Below are 12,579 nucleotides of genomic sequence, written 5' to 3' on the forward strand. Positions count from 1 at the left end.
ATCAATTGACGCTTCATCGAGTGAGCAATGTACAGTTTAGTCATTATGTTGAAAACTTTACATACCGATTCCCATACTGTCATTTCAGTTGTCCATCTGAATGGTGGATAGTGCGGGGTTCAATCCCAGTGAGTGGTTCAGCTATCGATAATTTTTTGAGGGGCTCCCAAAACCCTAGTTCAGCGGTAATATGTCGTGACACCCAGATCTCAAACCAGATCTATGCGGGTGAGAAAAAAATGTTTCTACAAGGCGAGATATCCTAGCGGTTTCTGCACTAAAATGGAAGAATCTTCATTGAATCCTTGTTCCAAATCAGCCAGCGCCTAGATGGGTCCAGAAATCGGGTGAATCCCTTTTTACTTCGTTCCCCGAAGTAGCTATGATTTCAACACATCTTATCCACGCATTTCCACCCTTGTTTTTAATTCTCTCCAATATTGTTGTGTGACGCAAGAGATTTGGTCAGTACGGATCATGAAGGCTCTGATGCCCTTTAGCCCCCGATCCCCACCTAAGAACGAGTAGATCACGAGATATAAACTTTATAGATGTCGATGAATAATTATACATCTTTCGAAAGCGTCAAGGAAATTCTCGAAGTGTTAGTCTCCGTAGTATCCTCATTCTCCTCACGAAGGTTTACTTGAAACTGGAACGAATTGGTCATTTTTAGTTGAGATGATGTTGTGATAGCCCTTGCTAGCCCTTGCTAGCCTTGATAGCTGAGATTCCCACGAGACCTATAACAGGGTATCGATATCGATCGTATATCCTTGAAAAAAATCTTTGGAGGGGCGCCACTGACACACCATGCTGAAAATGGCAATGGATTTGATAGAGCTGACACTGCCTGACAGGAAGATTGTTAGGATGAGGGAAAATAACACTTTTCCCGTGTGTCAATAAAGGTTTCACCAAAAGAGGGTTTCCATTTCATTCAATTGATTATCCTAAAATCACATTGTATGAAGTGTACCGTAGCCCAATTGAACCTAAATTTGGCGTAAGTTGGTCAGGTGTATAATAGAGTATTGGATTGATAATAAACTCAGATTGAGAGAGTTAATTAGTCTAGTCAGGTATAAAGTAAATCTAATGGACGTAATATAGATGCTCGGTTGACTTCAAAGGAGATACTTACAAGGTAGATAGATACGTTCAGGGATCCTAGGTGGAAAAATGTCTAAAGAGAAGAAAGCTACCTCTGATGTAACATTCAATCTAAGATTCGATCGAGTAATCCAAAAATCAACTTACTAAGTTTGCTCCCATCTTTATTGGCTCCAAGTACATAATTTCTTGCGTGGTATTTTGCATCTTGTATTTCATTGCCATAAAATCCTCAATTGTCACTAACACGAGCCGAATGTGACAGTGGTGACGACTTGCCGGGTCCCGATGGCCCTGTAGTTTTGTCTTAGAGTGGCCGAGTGGACCTTACCGAGATAAGCATGGCTTGCGACTTACCACCGTGGGTCCTGGGACCATTCCCTTGGGAATACCGCATAAAACCAAATCTTGCATTCCGTTGCATGAGATCTATACAACGTTCAAATCTTGGGTAGATCTAAGACGCCCACAATAATGTGTGTATCAGTGGAACCGGCTTCCCTTGCTTGGAATTCCCCGAGCAATAGTCTGACGGGAAAAGAAGTAAAGTGAAAAAGGCCACACAGAGGAATTACCCGCAGAAAATCAAGTAATATTTCTCTCATCGATGCTGTCAGAGCTGATATTATCGAAAAAATAGATTGGCTATGACTGGTCGAAGGGCACAAGCGAATAGTTCTCTATTCGATCGAGGCGGCATGAACTCTTCTTGAGATGCCTATCGGGATTGAAGGTTCTCTCCCATTCATGATATGTTCAAGAAGTATCTCAGCCTCATATTCTGTCTTCTCCGAATGTGAGCAATGGAGAAAGATAAAAGGAGTCCTTTCGTCCATGTTTTCAAAGTATTTCTCATCATCTTCTCAATCAGTCTTCTCTTCACATCGTCTTCATTTCGAAATTCATACCAAACTTCCAATTATCATCCAGTCAAATATTCCCTCGCCATCACAACTCCGATAAGTCATCTACAAGAAGAAGTCGCATTTGATCCTCCAAAACTCTTTGTCTCTTTAGTTTTCAGTTCCTGGCATCTGAGAACCTCTCTCATCAGCACTCATACCCAACAACTACCAATATCCACTTTACCTTCAACATGTTGTCTATTGCGGTCCAACCTCCCGCGAGAGTTCGTCCAGGATCAATCTTGTACCCTCCTCTCATTGTTCAGCTCAGTAGTGAGCACGATCTTTACGAACATCTTGCGGGTTACTGGACTTGTGTTTCACTCATCCACTACGCCACTGGCCAAGTCATCTATGAACAAATGGATGGGAAAGCCGCAGATTCTGCGCATCCTATCGCTCAAACCAGATCTAGAGGTGTGCGCGATCAAGCGTACTTCTTCTTCCCAGATTTGGCAATTCACGCCCCTGGTCGCTACCGCCTTCGAATCAGTTTAATGAGAATGGATTATTCTCCCGAGTCAGGCCCAGATGGTGCAGTCGTTTGCGATGAACAAGTCGATACCCGCTCGATCACCGTGGAAGAGTCTGGTCCAAACTATTCTCGACCGAGTAAAATTTCCTCTGTCACTTTTTAGAGGATACAATTGGCTAATGGATGTGTTTAGATTCTCAAGAACGTGCTTTCATTCGAATGCTACGAGATGACGGTCAAGATGTTCCAACTCCAGCTCATTGAACGAGGTCGGCAAAGACGAAAATGCTGGAGACTCTCACAACATGAGGTGGTATAGAAGTGCGGGGTAATGGCGGGATTTTTAATATTCATAATTGGGATTTGGGGTTTGGAATTCGGGTTCTGGTTTTAAGTGTTATAATTCTTGGATTTCCTAGTTGGTGTTGTTATCTTCAATCCTTTTCAGAGGAGTATATGCCATACTTATCTCTTGGTCTTTTGTTTGGGATTGGACGAGATTCTGTATGGTGTATTGAGAAGGGGGAGATTATTTGCCTTTTGGATCAGATATGACTAAGTGTTCGAATATGGACGGCGTTGAAAATGGAACGGTTCATTATTATCATCATGACCTCATCGCTCGTTCTTAGAAAATAATAGGAATGAACTATCATCCTTTTGAAATAACCCCATGATTTGATGACTATAGGTAATCTTTTGAAATGGTATGTTCTTCACTGAAGAAGTAGAAATAGTGGAAAAATTGCAATTGTAGAGAGCTCTTCAGTACTTGTACACAACGCTCGAAAAAGTGCGTGGGGAGCAAAGAGTGAGGATAGTGATAGCCAAGCCTTCCTAGAGTGAGCTGAGACGAGACCGGAAGGATATTCATCAAATCTTGACGTTGACCATTTTCCCTCTCCAAACTGGATTCTCATGAAAAATCTGGTGTTACCGTTACCATTACCATCGAAGTGGCTTGAGAGACAAGAGTGCTGAGCAGGTGGTGATTGATGGCTTGAAATATTTTCCCGAATAAATCTAGAACATTATTTAAGATATTGGCCTTAGATTCAAGACATCAAGAAAGGCGGTCAATCAACTAAACCCCAAACTAACCCCGAAAAGAACAGGAAGCAATCCTGCTAAACCAGCAGAAAAATCCTTTGAGGGGTGGGTTGGAGGTTGGTCAGTGAACCAGTAACTTTTTGAGTCACCAACAAGTATCGAGAGTCATAAATATCATCGTCGCCCTTCACCACGATCTCACAGAGGAGGAGGTATTTTTGATACTGTCTTCACCCATATGAGCTTCACCTTTTCTATCCTTCGTAAGAGTTCATGCCATTATTTAAAATTGATCTCCACTTCAGTCCAAAATCCCCCTCGATTTAAACCCCACAACTTCAATTCTTTTCGCACATTTTCAACCACAATTTACAAGATGGCGACGACAACTTCGTCCGCAGACTTCATTTCGGAGAAACTTCAGTCTTTGAGTGTCTCAGATTTACCAAAATTCCCTAACTGTCATCCTGATGTCAATATTACCGATATCTACAGAGCTCATATTACTTCCTACCTGGCTGAGATTACTGGTGTAGATTCTACTATTATCTACCCTGCGTTAGCATGGACAAATACTCTGGACAAAGGTGACTTGGTATTGCCTGTACCAGCTTTGCGAGTCAAGGGCAAAAAGCCCAACGAGCTCGCAGAAGAATGGGCGGCAAAGGTATACTTGTCGCAATCCATTCATATCATGAGAATGACTAACAGATTGATTTGGATAGTTTCCTGAATCACCTCTCGTTCATAAGCCTACCACCAATGGTGTCTATCTCCAATTCTTCTTCAAAGCCGACAGACTTAATGAACTTCTTATTCCTACCATCATCCAACAAAAGACAAACTTTGGTCACAACAAATATCTCGGTCTCGTCGATCCTGAAGATCCATCAAAAGGACAAAAGAAAATAGTTATTGAATTCTCATCCCCAAATATCGCAAAACCTTTCCATGCTGGTCATCTTCGAAGTACAATTATTGGAGGTTTCTTGTCGAATCTTTATGCAGCGGTTGGATGGGATGTTACTCGTGTCAACTATCTTGGAGATTGGGGCAAACAATACGGGTTATTGGCTTTAGGATTTGACAAATATGGAGATGAAGAAGCTTTAAAGGCAGATCCTATTAACCATCTCTTCCAAATTTACGTCAAAATCAACACAGATGTGAAGGCTGAGGTTGATAAGATGGCAGCATTAGAGGCAGAAGGAAAGACAGATGAAGCATTGCAAATCAAGAATGAAGGTTTGGATGAACAAGCTCGCCGATACTTTAAAGCAATGACGGAGAACGATGAAAAAGCAGTCGCGCAATGGGCTAGATTCCGTGAGCTCAGTATCAAGAGATACAGGGAGACTTATGCACGATTGAATATTCATTTTGATGATTATTCTGGAGAATCTCAAGTCAAGGCAGAAGTAATGGAGGAGACTGGAAAGAAAATGGAGGAAATGAAAATTGCCGAAGAGTCGCAAGGTGCTATGATTGTCGATTTCACCAAGCACGTGGCCGGAAAGGTTGGCAAAGGTCTCGGAAAAGCAATTGTTAAGAGAAGGGATGGCACAGCACTTTATCTTACTAGAGATATAAGTGAATTGTTACAACGAAAAGAAAAGTATGAGTTTGATCAAATGATCTACGTTGTCGCAGCTGATCAAGAGTTGCATTTACAACAACTGTTCAAGATTATTGAACTTTTGGGCTACAAAGAACTCCGAAGTAAGTGTCAACACATCAACTTTGGATTGGTTCATGGTATGAGTACTCGTCGTGGTACTGTCAAATTCTTGGATGATATCTTGAGAGATGTTGCCGAAAAGATGCATGAGGTTATGCAGAAGAACGAGGCCAAATATGAGCAGATTGCCGACCCAGTAGCTACATCTGATATTCTTGGTATCAGTTCTGTTATGGTACAGGACATGAGTGGTAAACGGTAAGTAAATCGATTCTTTCTTACTTCTATTTACAGAATCTGGAATTCCAAACTAATTCTCCTTAGTGTCAACGGATACACTTTCAACATGGATACTATGACATCTTTTGAAGGAGACACAGGTCCATACCTTCAATACGCCCATGCTCGTCTCTGTTCTATCACCCGTAAAGCAGCTCTTACCCCCGAAGAAATTGCCTCCGCAGACCTTTCACTCCTTACTGAAGTTCACGCTCAAAACCTCATCAGAACACTCTCCCAATACCCAGATGTCGTTCAGAATACTGTCAAGACTCTAGAACCAACAACTATTCTTACATATCTCTTCAAGATGACTCATGTTCTTAGTAGTAGTTATGATCATCTTAGAATTATGGGTAGCGAGAGAGAAGTTATGAAGGCTAGAATGGCTCTCTATGATGCGGCTAGAGTGGTGCTTTGGAATGGTATGCGCATTCTGGGGTTGAGTCCTGTGGAAAGAATGTGAATGTGAGTGGATAAGGTATACGGAATTTCAACAAAGGAGAAGAATTGAGGAGCCACGAGCTTGGATAGGCTTTTCATAGATTGAAAGGTTGAAGATTTGACAAGAAAGATGAATGATGATCTGCAGACCGAGTTCGGTTGAACCAGTCAGAATGTTGCGTGGTAAAGATCTGAGGAAGCAAAAACTGGAATTCTTCATTGTTCAATGCAGTGACATCTGAAGAGGTAGATAGATCAATATCATGGTATAAGCAAATTCAAAAGGTCCAGCTGTAAATCGTCTCTTCCAACATGAAATACAATACAATTGATATACATTCGCAACAATTCGAACAACAAATAAGCGCAGCCTAGCCTATCATTTTCCTCACCTCTCTTCTCTTCTCTTCTCTTCTCTATGGAAATGTATTCCCATTTGCTCGCTACTTGACCAAGGATATACAGACACATACAATTGTCGGCTACGCCCCTTAGAACTCTCAGGAAAACCATTACCCCCACCATTCTGGCCCCCACGGAGCGGGGTAAAGGCGGGGTTGAGATCTCCAATTCGAAATGGTCCTACTTCAATCGCAACACCTTCCATCTGAAATATACTACATATACGTGGCGTACTTCTTGACTTCTAGAAGTCAATTTCAAGGTTGTACAAGTTACGCAGATTTGTATGAGCATATTTACAGCATCAATCATATAGAAAGCGATTTATTAACCCCCATTTTTCCTTCGGCTTCGGGGTCAATTCTTCCATCTATCAGAGTCTCGGTTTACAATTGGCGACTTGTCTGATTCTTGTTGTTGACAAGGGGTTCTGACTTATAAGTTATAAAGCTGTGTTTCTTCGTACAGAAAGAATCAAAATTCTTGTTTTCTGGTTCTAGCATCAACAGAGTAAATATCATCATCACCATGCCTACAATCCTCATAACCGGCGCCTCAGGCTTCATCGGACAGCTCCTCGCCACCCACCTCCTCACCAACCATCCCACCGCTCCAGAAAACAAACTCATCCTCACCGATATCATCACGCCCTCTGCTCCTCCCTCCCCCCATCCCCAAAACACACAATGCATCCAAGCCGATCTCTGCAATGCCGACTCCCTCGCTTCCCTCCTTTCCTCAGCCGGAACAGTCGACACCATATTCATCTTTCACGGCATTATGTCATCCGGCTCGGAGCAAAATTTCGAGCTCGGAATGAAAGTAAATCTACACTCTACACTTTCTCTTCTTGAAGGAATAAGAAATACTCCATCATTAAAACCAAAGGGAAAATTAGTCCGTGTCATCTACGCGTCTTCGCTCGCGGTATACGGACGCCCGCTCCCGGAAATCATAACAGAGTATACGCATCCCACCCCCGAAGGCTCATACGGATGTCAAAAATTAGCATGTGAGACTCTCCTGCAGGATTATATCCGCCGGGGATTTATCGACGGTTTAGCATTGCGCTTTCCGACGATTAGTATTCGACCGGGGAAACCGACGCAGGCGGCGAGTTCGTTTCTGAGCGGGATGATTAGAGAACCGATGGCGGGCAAGGAATGCGTGGTGCCGATTAAGGATCGTGGATTCGTGAGCTGGATGTGTAGTCCGAGGACGTTGACGGAGAATTTGACTCATGCGATGGAGATGGATTTGCGGGGGATGGATAGACATCGGAGAGCGGTGGATTTACCGGGAAAGGGAGCGAGTGTGCAGGAAATGTTGGATGCGTTGGTTATGGTTGGGGGAAAGGAGAAGTTGGGGTTGGTGAGGGAGGAGGAGGAGGAGGCCACAGTGAGGATTTTGAGGAGTTGGGGGGTGAGGTATGATAATGCGTTTGCGTTTGCGTTGGGGTTTAGGGAGGATAGAGGGTTTGAACAGGCTGTTAGGGATTATGTGGAGGGGTTGGAGGAGTGATGAATCAGGGATGAGGGAGGAGAGAGGGAGAGGAGTATCGATTATTGGCTTTTTGGAGATACTAAAGATCAGATCAGTTCTGATTTATGGCAGTCTGCACTTAAATAATTACTAACACAACAGCAAGGAAACTCCCCCCTTCCTTCCCTACTCTACCCCAGGTCGTTTTCCATAGGTAGGATGAGATTGGACTAAATTCTGAAGACTCGATTCAAGATACCAACAAATGGGCAATACAAACACAAAATCCTAACATAGAATAGAAGGATTCAAGTATCTCTACTTCAGTCTCCAATATACCGCAATTCCCTCATCCTTCTTCTCCATACCATATTCCACCAATGAAACAATCTTCCAAGACTATATACCACTCATTATATATCTAAAATTATATAGATACTATAATTAAATTAACAATCCACAAGAAATCTTTCCATAGTATCATGCATTCATTCCTTATTCTCTTATTCTATCTTCTAATAAATTATCCTTATTACATCTATATTCAACCATCCACACAACATTCCAAACCCATAAAACTACACTCTAGACTCTACACTCATCAAAGATTCACATTCAAAAATCTCTTCTAGCAATTTGAACTCGAGTAGACGGGGTAAATTCACAAATAGCATTAAAATTCATAATTTACCCTTTCAATATCCAAAAAAAAAAAAGGAAATTCTTTCTCTCAGACTTAGAAAAGAGAGATATATATTCTAAATTTGTTTTCTGATAACTTATATCTACTAGGTAGTTCATAGCCTTAAATATCTTATACATCAAAAACAAGATTCGAGATAATATATTAAGTATTCATTACCGCTTAAATTGTATTCTTATTTCCCATTCTCATTTTCTTCATTTAGTAGGTATTTATCACTTTCTTGAACAATCTTCTACCTACTATATATCACTATAAGCACATATCAAAACTAGGTAAAGATACTATTTTCGGAGGAACGTACATGACTATGATATTATAGAGGAGAATCGGAATGGAAAGTTGATTTGAAGAGTTAGTTTTGTGTTTCTCTTGATTTGTAATATCTTCCTAGGTTTTATTATGATTTTGTGATGTGAAATTTGTAGAGAGACGAAATTCCTTCCCTAATTAGTAACTGAGTGAGAGTGAGAGACAGGGCGGAATATACTAACCTTGATGTTTGTATCGTGGTATTAACTTATTGATGAGGATTTAGTTATGAGTTCAAACATTCAAAAAGGTATAAGAATCGGTTCTTGTGATATTATTGCTTATTTCTTATTTAGTCTATTTTGATTCCGACCACCAACATGTAATTTTGAAGTTGTAGTATATATGTAATTACTACTCATATGAACCATATATCTCGCTACGCAAAGAAGCAAAGAAGCAAACTCGCATTCAAAAGTCATGGTATCTTGCTCCCGCATGCTAGCCAGCCCTCGAAAGCAAAAAAACAACAACACAGCAACGAAAAAATCCTCATCTCCTCCACTCACACCCACTCTACCACCTAGGATCATAAACCTGTTTCTTAATCCAATTTTCTAACGCCACATCTCCCCACTCCTCCCACACAGCCCAACACTCCTCACTCAACCCACTAACTCCCTCTCTCCTCGCCGCCTTCATCACTTCCCTCGCAACCACCACACTCGCATCGCGCACTCTCTCAATCTTCGGATAAATAAGTCCCATCATCAATTCCTCCCGATTCAAACATCCCGACAATGCTTCCGCACTCTGATACACCATTGCATCGGTGACTCTCGAGGCTTTTGCTAGTATTGCTCCGAGTCCCAGTCCCGGGAAGACGTAAACATTGTTACCCTGGTTGGGGTAGTATGTGGTTGAGTTTTCCGAGGGGGAATCAGAATGTTTGATCGTTACTGGCGAGAAAGGGGATCCGGAGGCGAAAATCACGGTTCCTTCGGTCCAAGTAATAGCTTGTTCGAAGGTACATTCCGCTTTTGTGAGAGGATTGCTGAGCGGGAAAAGAATAGGTCTTCGTCCCAATCCCCCCGCATCAACACTCACCTTTAAAGCTCTCACAACCGATTCTGTGAAAACACCAAAAGTGGCCGTTAACCCAATCAACGCGGTCGGTTTCACATACTCGATAACTTCTTCCAAGGTTTGGAATTGATGACCATTATTATCATCTCTCGCGAAGATTTTCTTATGCGCGGCTAATTTGTCACCGCGGTCAGTGGTAACAAGGCCTTTGGTGTCGACGAGCCAGAATTTATCACGGGCTTCTTTTTCAGAGAGGCCACGACGGGTATAATATTCCATGACTTGTTTTGCGACTCCGACGCCAGCGGATCCCGCGCCCATGAATACTAACCTCTGGTCTTCGATGGGGACTCCGGAGAGATTGACTGCGCCGATATATCTACATCGCATTAACACATGGGGAATACAATTTCAAAAGGGGGGGAAACATACCCAGCTAATACCACCGCACCTGTACCTTGAATATCGTCGTTGAACGTTTTTTCGCCCTTGTATCGATCGAGATACTTGAATGCTTTTTCGGATTCGAAATCTTCGAATTGGACAAGCATCTGCGGGTAGACTTCTTTCACGGCAGCCATGAATTCATCCATAAATTGCTGTTCGATTTCGGGACCGGGCCGCTTCATGCGGAGACCGAGGTAGAGGGGATCGCGGAGATTTTCTTCATTGGCGGTGCCGCAGTCGAGGACGATGGGGAGGGTTTTTTCGGGATGGATACCGGCTGCTCCGGTGTAGAGGGCTAGTTTACCGATCTGGAAAGAGGGTTGGTTAGGGTTTGAGAGGGAAAGGGAGGTGGGGGGGATCCTTCAAAAGGGGTACGAACCGAGATTCCAACACCGTTAACACCGAGATCGCCAAGCCCGAGAATACGTGATCCATCTGTCACGACACAAATCGAAGGATCCGGATATGGCCAATTTCTCAAAATGGTAGTCATGGAGTTACGTTGCTTGATGGAAATATATAATGCTTCTGGGCGAGTATATAATGTGGAGTATTGGAGACAGACATCACCGATTGTGGGGGTGTAGACGAGGGGCATGAGAGTAGCGATATTATCGATTAAGAGACGGTAGAAAAGATCTGTATTTTGAGCTTTGATATTGGAGAGATAAAGGTATTTGTCGATGGGAGTTGCTCGACTGTTGATCATTCGCATGGCTCGGATACATTGTGTTTCGAGACTCTCTAGGACGTGAGGGATGAGACCAGTAAGGTTTTTGTTGACTCTTTCTTCGGGAGTAAAGGAGGTACCTTTGGAGAATCAGAAAGTTGCTTTCGACATACTAGTTGAAGTGGACGAAAACATACCTTTATTCCATGCAGGCTCACGAAGAACCTGATATCCTTTGGCGGCATCTTGAGAGATATATTCGGTATCATTGGATTGAGTAACCGTTGGATAATTCGTCTGACTATAACCTTTCAAATGGTCAAGAGAAGATTGCTTCATAGCCGCTTCAATGGCAGCAATATCAACGCCACCTATAGGATTCATAGTTGTATTTCTCCGACTTGTAGAAATAGAGATGCGTTTACTGATGGTGGTAGAAGAAGAACGACTTGCGACGGAATAAGTAGGAGAAGAAGATCTAGGAGTATATGGAGTTCCGACTTCAGAACTGGATGTGCTGTAATTATGAGAAGAAGCCATTTATTTGAATAGAAAGTTTTATTTCTTTGACTTTATGATAGTGCGACGAATTTAAAAGAAAAAAAACCTCGTGGGAGATGATGGTTCATCATTGATATATTTGATGGGACGACACGGTCGTTCGCATTACTTTTAAGTGGGGTACCTTGACTTTAGACACGGAGGTTATTCCATGATGATAAACTGGGATATGGTCACGGCCATCGCGTGAGCTGTGAGAAGAAGAAAATTTGCAACAGCATGCTGGTAGTTTCGTTGGGGTTTCATTGATCGTCCGAAGAATATCGGACGGGATCGCAGGGGCACACTTGGTAAGTGGTTGAGATGAAGATGAGGATTTGGGTTGGAAATCAAGCGAGTGTGTTGATGTTTATTCAATACGACCCGCTAAATGGGGAACGGGTGGTGGATATCTTTTCCCGTATGGACCTTCCCGGGTGTTATTTAGTCGGATGTTAATGGCCAATGAGGATTATCGTATTAGGTATATGGCTTGGGATAGTTGTTCTTCCGAGAGTAGATGATTGAGTGAATGGAATCTTCCTATCTAGAATACTTTACATGTACTGTTTTGTATTGTGGTTTGAAAGTTCATCCCCTTTGAACACAAACATAAACACCGTCTCATCAATCCCATCCCATCCGGTCTGAACCCGTCCTCACAATCAAATCCCAATAACCAGCTAAACACTCATACATTGTTGAAAAGTAAGGGGAATTTTTTCACCAAACCGCCCCTCTCCATTCCACTTGACGTTGAACCCAACTCTTACCACATCATACATTATTTGTCTTTCGCTTGCAGGACCTCACCCGATCTACCCCTAAAACAGTAAAGAAGCAGCCTTGTGAGAACCCCTCCCTCTACCCACTCTTTCTCTCAACCCCAGTTTATGCAAGGGGATATCAAGGATCTCAAGGAATTTTACTAATTAGTAATGTATACGACAAGGTATATACTTCCGTTCTGCTCCGACATTTTTCGTTCTTCAAAGCTTTTTTTTCCACACGTTGATGTATACACCTCACATAGTAAGTTAGTCAGTAAACCTT

At 42.5% G+C, this 12,579-nt stretch overlaps 5 protein-coding genes across 5 annotated transcripts; 3 read left to right on the top strand and 2 right to left on the bottom strand.

Moving 5' to 3' along the window:
- Positions 1–1,095: 1,095 nt before the first annotated feature.
- Positions 1,096–1,656, bottom strand: EAF01_007815 (uncharacterized protein). The gene is made up of 2 exons (XM_038916071.1): positions 1,471–1,656; positions 1,096–1,407 (listed from the first exon to the last, which is right to left on the bottom strand). The coding sequence occupies exons 1-2, from the start codon at positions 1,525–1,527 to the stop codon at positions 1,252–1,254; spliced, it is 213 nt and encodes a 70-aa protein (XP_038768542.1). The 5' UTR covers positions 1,528–1,656; the 3' UTR covers positions 1,096–1,251.
- A 553-nt stretch (positions 1,657–2,209) lies between these two features.
- EAF01_007816 (uncharacterized protein) lies at positions 2,210–2,757 on the top strand (the record flags this gene model as incomplete). The annotated part of the gene is made up of 2 exons (XM_038916072.1): positions 2,210–2,630; positions 2,687–2,757. 2 exons carry the CDS (start codon positions 2,210–2,212, stop codon positions 2,755–2,757), a joined length of 492 nt encoding a protein of 163 aa, XP_038768543.1.
- Positions 2,758–3,669: 912 nt separating this feature from the next.
- On the top strand, positions 3,670–6,311 carry EAF01_007817 (uncharacterized protein). The gene is made up of 3 exons (XM_038916073.1): positions 3,670–4,210; positions 4,269–5,479; positions 5,546–6,311. Exons 1-3 carry the CDS (start codon positions 3,782–3,784, stop codon positions 5,964–5,966), a joined length of 2,061 nt encoding a protein of 686 aa, XP_038768544.1. The 5' UTR covers positions 3,670–3,781; the 3' UTR covers positions 5,967–6,311.
- A 563-nt stretch (positions 6,312–6,874) lies between these two features.
- Positions 6,875–7,867, top strand: EAF01_007818 (uncharacterized protein; the record flags this gene model as incomplete). The annotated part of the gene is made up of 1 exon (XM_038916074.1): positions 6,875–7,867. One exon carries the CDS (start codon positions 6,875–6,877, stop codon positions 7,865–7,867), a length of 993 nt encoding a protein of 330 aa, XP_038768545.1.
- Positions 7,868–9,096: 1,229 nt separating this feature from the next.
- EAF01_007819 (uncharacterized protein) lies at positions 9,097–11,824 on the bottom strand. Its single transcript, XM_038916075.1, has 4 exons — positions 11,184–11,824; positions 10,696–11,126; positions 10,302–10,624; positions 9,097–10,248 (listed from the first exon to the last, which is right to left on the bottom strand). Exons 1-4 carry the CDS (start codon positions 11,524–11,526, stop codon positions 9,360–9,362), a joined length of 1,986 nt encoding a protein of 661 aa, XP_038768546.1. The 5' UTR covers positions 11,527–11,824; the 3' UTR covers positions 9,097–9,359.
- Between the last annotated feature and the right edge of the window lie 755 nt (positions 11,825–12,579).

The sequence above is a fragment of the Botrytis porri genome (assembly GCF_014898465.1).
Source record: "Botrytis porri strain MUCL 3234 chromosome Unknown BPOR_010, whole genome shotgun sequence".
NCBI lineage: Eukaryota > Fungi > Ascomycota > Leotiomycetes > Helotiales > Sclerotiniaceae > Botrytis > Botrytis porri.